The following is an 8,850-nucleotide window of genomic DNA, read 5'->3' on the forward strand; positions in this document are numbered from 1 at the left end:
CCCTCGCGGAGCCCTGAGCCGCCGCCGCCGCCGCCGCCACCATGTCTCAGGAAGGCGTGGAGGTAGGACGCGGCCACGCCAGGCCCGGGCACGGGGGCCGCGACGGCGCCGAGCGCTGGGGAGCAGCCTAGGATGGGAGGGAGGCTCGCAGTTCCTGGGGAGCCCCTGCCCCGTCCTAAACCCAGATCATCCCCCTGGGAAAGGACGGCGACTTCCGCATCACCCCCGCACCCCTAAGGAGGAAGGCGGCGTCCCCGAGAAGCTGGGGGCTGCAGGGTCAGGGGTCAGAGGCTGCGGGTCAGCTGCCCCCCGGCCGAGGCTGGGGCGCTCGCCCCGGTGCGCGACCCTCCTACCCCGATGGCCCGGAGGACTTCGGCTTTCTCCAGGAAATGCCACGTAGGGGTGGAGGGGGTGGGGACTCGGAGGCCAAAATCGGGGTCAAGTTCAGGCCGGGAAGTGACACCCGGGTGGGGGAGGGACGGGGCGCCTCCGGCTCCCCTCCCCCACCGGCCCCCCGCTCTTATCCTGTCCCAGCTGGAGAAGAGCGTCCGGCGCCTGCGCGAGAAGTTTCATGGGAAGGTGTCCCCCAAGAAGGCGGGGGTTCTGATGAGGAAATTCGGCAGCGATCACACCGGAGTGGGGCGCTCCATCGTGTACGGTGAGCCGCGGGTCACCCGGCCGGGCCGGCACGTGCGGCGCCGAGGGGGCGTGGCGGGCGGAGAGGCCTGGGGCGCGGGCTCGGGGCGCCCTGCAACTCCGGACAGCTCCTTCAAGGCTCCTTCCCTTACTCTACCCCAGGGGTCAAGCAGAAAGATGGACAGGGGCTCAGCAACGGCCTGGATACCCAGGTAACCTGTCCCCTTCTCCTCTAGAGGAGGGGACCCGACCCAGCCGTGGGGACCCTCTCCAGCTCATCCTCAACGTCGCCCGCTTTAACCGCATAAACAGTGGGCGCTCATTATGTGCTGATTGGTTGGTTCAGTGGGGGAGAGACGAAGGAGGGAGAGGCAGGGCGCTCGGTGTTGGTTGATGAATGAATGAATGTGTGACGTCCAGGTGCAACTTGGCCATGTGTCACTCAGCCCATGTGGCCGGTGGACTGGATTTCCCCCGCCTGAAAGGGCGTCATGTTAGAGACTCAAGTCTGTGACGCACCTTGCGTTTATTCATCTAGAGGCTGTGGTGGAAATAACAGCAGCGGGTGGCATTGGTCGGCCACCTCCCATGTGGCAGGACGCAGAGGATGACTAATTTCGTGGCCACAGGGGCGGGTTTTGTCACTGATCATTCCCATTCTACCGACAAGGAAACTGAGGCCCTGAGCATGGTTCTCGAACGGAGCAGGTGGCAGCCGGCATTTGAACTTTAGATGCCTGTTAATCAGGACCTGGGCTTGCCCACTTTCCCACAGCTGGCAGTAGTAAAGCCTGGATTCGAACCTGCATCTGTGAGGCATCACTTCCGTATCAAGGACCGTCAGGCAGGGAGGGGGTACAGGGTCCAGGTCTCTGCCGACCACACTCACATAGAGTGAGCTCAGACTCTGAGCCTCAGTTTTCCCATCTGAGCAATGGGGTAACAGATATGTCTACCTCTCAGGGCTGCTGTGTGGATACTTAGGGCCGCACACCCAGCTTTCAGTAAGCAGGTGCTGTTCTGTCAGCTCCTGGTGACTTGGGGGGCACCCTACTGTTTTTGTGTTTGTTTTGTTTTTCGAGACAGGGTCTCGCTATGTAGCTCAGGCCGGCCTTGAACTCACTATGTAGCCCAGGCTGGCCTCACACTTGCAGTGATCCTCCTACTTCAGCCTTTCAAGTGCTGAGATTACGGGCCTGTGCCACCACTTCCGGCTTCCGGCACCCTACTCCTGCATGAAGCCAGAACCCTGGCTCCCCATTCTGGAGCCCCCGTGCATGGGCTCCGCCCCCAGCAAACAGGCTGAAGAGGTACAGGCGCCTTCCCCAGTTTTCTGCCCCCCCGCCCCCGTGTCTCTGTCCAGGACCCTCCGGAGGAGATGAAGCAGGACCAGGACATCCAGGTGTGTTGGTTGCTGCAGTGAGGCCAGGCTGTGGGACATGGGGGGACATTGATGGTGGCGGGTGGGGATCCATCTGTCTGGAGCTGGCACCCCGAGGGGCAGGAGGAGGACGCGTTTGTCAGGAGAGGAGGGCCGTGAGTGTGGATGTGGAGGAAGAGGGCAAAGCCACTTGTCCCCAACCCGCCCCACAGGCCGTGGCGACCTCGCTCCTGCCGCTGACGGAAGCCAACCTGCGCATGTTCCAGCGCGCCCAGGACAACCTCATCCCCGCCGTGGACCGGCAGTTCGCCTGTTCCAGTTGTGACCACGTGTGGTGGCGCCGCGTGGCCGAGCGGAAGCAGGTGACAACCCAGAATTTGACCTTGACTCCTGCCCGAACTTCATCCTGACTCCCGTCCTCAGCCCCGCGATGGTCCTCAGAGCCCAGCCATCGCCCTCCAACCCCAGAGCTCACCTTCACCTCTAAGCTCAGCCCTTGACCCACACTGGCAATTTTGTTGGTTTTTATCTTTTGTCTTTTTGAGACAGGGTCTTGCTGTGCCGTTCAGGCTGGCCTTGAGCTCACTTTGTAGCCCAGGCTGGTCTCGAACTTGCAATGATCCTCCTGCCTCAGCCTCCCAAGTGTTTGGTTCTTTCGAGACAAGGTCTGACTGCACAGCCCAGGATGGGCTCAAACTTGCTGTCTAGCTGGGGATATAGCTCAGCGGCACAGCACCTGCCTGGCAAGCGCAAGGTTGTGAGTTCAATTCCCCGTACAAAAAAAATACTGAATAGATCAAACTTGCTATCCTCTTGCCTCAGCCTCCCGAGTGGTGGGATTGCAGCGTGCACCAGAGCGCTGTGTTCAAAGCTGGACTTTTTTTTTTTTTTTTTTTTTTGAGATGGTCTCACTATGTAATTCCGGCTGGCCTTGAACTCACTATGTAGCCCAGGCTGGCCTCGAAAGGACAGTGATCCTCCTGCTTTAGCCTCCCAAGTACTGGAATTATAGGCATGCGCCTCCACGCCCTACCTCAAAGCTGGACTTTTGACCTTGAATTTGAGAGGCTGAAATCCTTGCCCCCCTGGCCTGACCCTGATGCTGCTGCAGTGTGACAGCAACTTCAGAAATCAAGCATGGAACCAGGGGCAGTGGCTCATTCCTGTCATCCCAGCACTCTGGGAGGCTGAGGCAGGAGGGTTGCAAATTCAAGCTCAGCCTGGAGAACTTATGGAGACCCTGTTCAAAATTTTAAAAAAGAATTTTTTAAAGAAAGGCTGAGGCTGTGGCTCAGAGCCAGAGCCTTGGGTTCAATCCCCAGTAGAAAGAAAAGTCAAACTTGGCCCCCACACCACAACCCCAAATCTGACTTTTGCATCCCCTGATTACTAAGTGCTGTGCTTGTGGCAAATGCTTCCTTAACCAGCTCGCTTGCTCTTGGCAGGGAACCCCGATTGCCAGTGTCTGCCCACTGCCCTGGTGTAACTATCCCTTCTGTAGCCAACGCCAGCCACTGCAGTCCATCGCCGGCCCTGATCCTAACCCCAGCCGCCTCTGACCACCCCTGGTCCCCTCTCCGCACACCCTCAGGTGTCCCGATGTCGCAAATGCCGGAAGCGCTACGAGCCAGTGCCACACGACAAGATGTGGGGGCTGGCCGAGTTCCACTGCCCGAAGTGTCGGCACAAGTTCCGGTGAGGGCCCCGCCCCCACCCCGCCCCAGTCCCTGGCCCCACCCGCCCAGCCCAGCCCCGCCCCGCCCCAGACCCTCAACTGCCCTGCGTGCCCCCAGCGGCTGGGCACAGATGGAGTCCCAGTCTCCCTGCTACGGGTGTGGCTACCCCGTGTCTCCGACACGGATCCTACCCCCGCGCTTGGACACAAACATGGATCGGCGCAGCACGCACACCCACTCCTGCTCGGCTGCTGACTGCTACAACCGGCGAGGTGAGGCCCTGAGGCGGGGGGACTTTTGGGGGGACACTGACAGGCAGAGTCTGTGTCCTCTCCTGCAGGTTTAAGTATGGTGGCTTCAGCCAGGCGTGGTGGCACATTTGTAATTTCAGCACTCTGGGAGGCTGAGGCAGGAAAATCTCAAGTTCAAACCTAGCCTGGGCAATTGAGTGACAGCAGGACCCTGTCTCAAAATACAAAAATTTTAAAAAGGGGTTGGGGGCTGGGCGCGGTAGCCAGGCCCCGGGATTGCCAGCAGGTAGAGGCCAGCCTGAGCTGTGTAGTGAGTTCAAGCCCTAGTGAGACCCTGTCTCCAAACACCCAAGCGAGGGGCACTGGGGTGTGTAGCTCAGCGGAAAGGCCTTGGATTCAATCCCCAGAACTGTGAAAACTAAAATAAATATGGACAGACTGGGCTACATAGGGAGCTCAAGGCCAGCCTGGGCTACAGAGCAAGACCCAAAATCAGAAAAATAAATTTTTTTAAATATGGAAGTTTGGCAGGCGTGGTGGCGCACACCTGCAACTCCAGTTCTTGGGAGACTGAGGTAGGAAAAGCCATCCTGGGTTATAAAGTGAGCTCAAGACCAGCCTGAACTGCACAGTGAGACCCTGTCTCAGAAAACAAACAAGGAAGCTTCAGTCCCCTTAACTACTTAGTCCCCCACCCACCCTCAGGGCCACGTTGGACACACAAGGTACCCACGGCCTCTGAGGCCTGGCTCCCGCTCTGCGTCCTGTGACCCCCGCCCCGCGTGACCATGCCCCTGGTCTGCTGCGGTCTCGGTCTGAGCTCTCTGCAGCTCTCGGCCCTTTCCTGTGGCCTCTGCCCCTTTGCATTCCCAGAGCCCCACGTGCCCGGGACTTCCTGCGCTCACCCCAAGAGTCGCAAGCAGAACCACCTGCCCAAGGTCCTGCACCCCAGCCTCCCTCACATCAGCAGCGGCTCCACCGTGGCCACCTGCCTGAGCCAGGGCGGGCTGCTGGAGGACCTGGACGACCTCATCCTGGAGGACCTGAAGGAGGAGGACGAGGACGAGGGCGAGGAGGCGGCCGGGCCCCGCGAGTGAGCACGCCAGGCTGCGGTACTGTGTTCTTAGCGACTCTGAGCTCAACCCCACACAGAGATGCCCGCGGGCGCCGTCTGGGCCTGAGATTTTGGCAGGGGGCTCCTGGGCCCTGCTTTCAGGGGCCCCGGGAACCAGATCCACCGCCGTGGGACAGGCTGGGACAGAAGCCAAGCCGCAAGGGAGGCGTGGCTGGGTCACCCTGGACCGCGGGGACAGAGGGACAGAGTCACAGCCTCACGGGCCGGATGAGCATGGCGGCCTTCTTGAGCGAGTAAGCCCCGCCGTGGAACTCGGCCCAGTAGACACCGTCCTGGTAGCGGCTTCGGTAGTGGCCACCCCGGTGCCAGACCCCGTTGAGGTTGGAGTGGGCACAGGCATGATACCACCACCCCCCACGCTGGTACAGGGCACAGTTTCCTGAGGGGTGAAAGAAAAGCGTCTCTCAGTACCTCCTCGTGCAAGGCTTTCGCTAGGCATCCCCTCGCCCTTCCTAGTCTTATTGCATATAAACCCTGATGTCTCCTCACCAGAATAAAAGCTCCCACTTTTGGAGTAACAGCCTTAATTCCTTTTCTGTCTTCTTATCAAAACATAAGTCATGCCTTTCCTGTGTTTTCTACCAAGTAGAAGTCCAGCCATTCCTTCACAAAACAAATTCTCTGTTTCCTTTCTGCAGTAAGTCTGGGCTGCCGTAGAGCATGTGCTCAGCAGGCACAAGGCTAGATTTTTTAAAATGTTCTAAGCCGGGCCTGGTGGCGCACACCTATAATCCCAGCATTTAAGAGGCTGAGGCAGGAAGATCGCTGCCAGTTTGAAGCCAGCCTGGGGTACATGGTAAGTTCAAGGCCATCCGGGGCTGCATAAGAAGACCCTGTCTCAAAAAACAAAACAAAGAAATGTTCTAGCTCCTGCCGTCTACCTTCCACCAGAAGAGGATTCTTAATTCTTTTGGCCTTTTCAGAGAAAGAATATGGACTCCCCATCCCCTTATCAGAATAAAAGTCCTGTGCTTGTTCTCTTACCAGAAGAGAAGTTTCCTCACTCTAAAGCTTACCAGAAGAGAATCGCACCCCACCACTTCCCATTTCCTCACTAGGAGTCACACTGCCCCGTCCTCCCACCAGAATAGCAGCTCTCCTCACCAGAATAAGAGTCTCGGTCCCTATCCACTGTGCTGAAGGGCTTGTCGTTGTGCCAGGAAAGAGAATCCCCCGCGTCCCCGTGGTACTGGCCGAGCCGTAGGCGGTAGTGGTCGGTCTCGGGCTCCAGGGAGAAGCTGTCGTAGTGGGCGTGGGCCCCGCGGCCCCCCCAGTCCTCCAGCAGCACCAGCAGTTCGTGGTCCCCGCGGCTGGTCAGCTGGTGCACAGGTTCGAGGCCCAGCCAGTACTCCCCGTCGGGCCGCCCAAAGCCCACCTGCGAGAGGACGAGGCGTCAGGGACCAGTGCCCGCCCCGCCCGGCCCGCCTCTGCCTGCCATACCCACCTTGTACTGCTGCCAGGTGGTGAAGAAGTTGACAGAGCCGTCCTGCCGCCGCTGGATCACAGTCCAGCCGCCCCCCTCCAGCTGCTGCTCACACCACACAGACACCACCTGCCGGCCGAGGCGCAGCTCGTACACCCCGCTTTGCCCGTGGCCCGCCTGGTGGGCCTCAGCACAGTCCTGCCACGGGCCTGTGAGCACAGGAACATGGGAGAGGCACGGCCTGGCCCAACCAATCCCTCAGTAGAATAAGAGTCCTGATTCCCTCTGGTCCCCTCACCAAAACAGGAGTCCTTCTTCCTTTCCCTCACCTGAGTAAGGACACTTAAGTGCTATTTCTGTACCTCTGGAAGACTATAAGTCCCTCCTCTCTTACCAGAGCAAATAGGGAGTCTGGGCCTTTTAAATCAGGCTCTGTGTTTCCACTAAAACATAAGTCCAGCCGGGGATGTAGCTCAGTGGCACAGCGCCTTGCTTGGCAAGCGCAAGGTCCCGAGTTCGATTCCTGGTACCAAAAAATAAATATAATTCTTTTTTTTTTCTTTTTTTGGAACTGGGAATCGAACTCAGGACCTTGCACTTGCTAGGCAGGCATTTACGCCGCTGAGCTATATATCCCCGGCCCTAAAAATAAATAAATAAAATAAAATATAAATCCAGCCGGGTGTGGTGGCACACGCCTGTAATCCCAGCACGCGGGAGGCTGACGCAGGAGAATCTACAGGGCTACAAAGTGATCTCAAGGCCAGCCTGAACGGTGTAGCAAGACCATGTCTCAAAAAGACCAAAAAAAAGTCCTGATGATACTCTGAACCAACTTGCCTTCTCCCAAAGGAGCGTTCCTAAATCTGTCCCTCATCAATTAAGCGTTCTTCCTCTACTAATTTCTCCTTTTGCTATTTGCATAGCATCGTTAGAAGTCTGGTGTTTTGGTTTTGGTTTGGTTTTATGCAGTACTGTAACCCAGACCCTTCAGCATGTTGGGCCAGCATGCTACCAACCATGAGTGGCATCTCAGCTCTGGTGGGTTTAGCAGAATAAGAGCCCTATCTCCCTGTTCCATTATCAGAATAAGAGCATCATTTCTTCCAGGCCACTCACCTGAGAGGAATCCTTTTATTTCCTGCTACCCATACTGCACTGGGGCTACTCGCGCCCGTAACATCCTGCCTGCCTCTTACCTGCTGGCTTGGTCGGGCTGGCAGGGCGCCCTGCGGGTGAGGGGGAGGCCAGGGGCCCCTGCTGTCTGAGCGTCTGGTCTCTCCGGGATTCCGGGGCTGGGTCCAGGCTCCTGGTGTTACTGGCGTTGCCCACCAGACTCAAGGGAACCACAGGCACCAGGGGCGGGGGCGGGACCTGGGGTAACAATCGGAAATGCAATCGCCCTAACCCTCAGCTGGGGGGGTCACTCTCCTAGCACCCAGATAAACAGGAAGGCAGGAGGGGACGTCCCAGCCCTAGACTGACTCTCCCCAGCCTAACTCTTGGCTTCAAAGCGCAGATACAGCTGAGCTGAATCCCACCCGGGAGCCAGGCAGCGTATGGTGGTGTACACGTGCAATTCCAGAACTAGGGAGGCTGAGGCAGGAGGATCGCAAATTTAAGGCCAGACCTATACCACATAGATCTTATCGCAAAAAAAAAAAGGGGGTTCCCATAATATTCCCATTATGGAGTTCACAGCATAACTGTTCTGTGTCTCAGTCTCCCTATCTATAAGTGGTAATAATAAAAGCACATCCGACTTCCCAAATTTCTGTCAACTCTGTAAGTAGGGACTGTCAGCAACCATCCCAAACCCGGGCCCAGACATGTTCCAGAGATGAACAGTGATCGTTTGCCCTTCACATGATAATAACCTTCAGTACAGGATCCTACGAAGATTCACATCAAGTGGATGAGGTGAGACTATGTCTATGGCCACTAATCACGTTTGGACCCAAACAAGCAGCGGGGAGGGGCTACAATCCGGTTTGGGTTTTTTCCCGGATTTCGGAACTGCGGATAAGAGATGGGGTTGCAGGACACCCACCGCACGGGGCATGCGCACAGCGAGCCGCTGCTGTCAGCAAAGGCCCCGCGGTTACCTGCTGCTGCTCGCCCGCGCCCCCGGGACACAAGCGCTCCAGGCGGGCGATGAGGCCGCCCTGATGGCTCACGAGCCGCGCCAGCTCCTGGAACTTCTCGTCCAACTGGTGGAAGCGGGCGGCAGCGCGCTGCGCCTCGGCCGCCGCGTGCAGCACGCGCTCGCTGAGCAGCGCCAGCGCGGAGGCAGGCTCCGCCCCGAGCCCCGCCCCCAATGTAGGCTCCGCCCCGGACTTTGGCTCCGC

At 58.2% G+C, this 8,850-nt stretch overlaps 2 protein-coding genes across 3 annotated transcripts in view; one reads left to right on the forward strand and one right to left on the reverse strand.

Annotated features, from left to right (window-relative positions):
* The window catches only part of LOC102027994 (chromosome unknown open reading frame, human C19orf66), a gene marked incomplete in the record, with an annotated part of 5,359 nt that extends 295 nt beyond the window's left edge, over nt 1–5,064 (forward strand). The window contains 8 exon segments of the mRNA XM_005405581.2: nt 1–62; nt 535–658; nt 799–848; nt 2,000–2,038; nt 2,230–2,379; nt 3,609–3,712; nt 3,811–3,965; nt 4,818–5,064. Of these exon segments, the coding sequence (XP_005405638.1) occupies nt 42–62; nt 535–658; nt 799–848; nt 2,000–2,038; nt 2,230–2,379; nt 3,609–3,712; nt 3,811–3,965; nt 4,818–5,041 (867 nt within the window).
* Angptl6 (angiopoietin-like 6) overlaps nt 5,053–8,850 on the reverse strand; it is a gene marked incomplete in the record, with an annotated part of 9,305 nt that continues 5,507 nt past the window's right edge. For both annotated transcript variants that reach the window (XM_013505315.1, XM_013505314.1), the window contains 5 exon segments: nt 5,053–5,458; nt 6,184–6,454; nt 6,524–6,711; nt 7,702–7,876; nt 8,608–8,850. In XM_013505315.1, coding sequence (XP_013360769.1) covers nt 5,268–5,458; nt 6,184–6,454; nt 6,524–6,711; nt 7,702–7,876; nt 8,608–8,850 — 1,068 coding nt within the window.

This window comes from Chinchilla lanigera, unplaced genomic scaffold (genome assembly GCF_000276665.1).
Source record: "Chinchilla lanigera isolate Chin_1 unplaced genomic scaffold, ChiLan1.0 scaffold00094, whole genome shotgun sequence".
NCBI classification, from domain to species: Eukaryota; Metazoa; Chordata; class Mammalia; order Rodentia; family Chinchillidae; genus Chinchilla; species Chinchilla lanigera.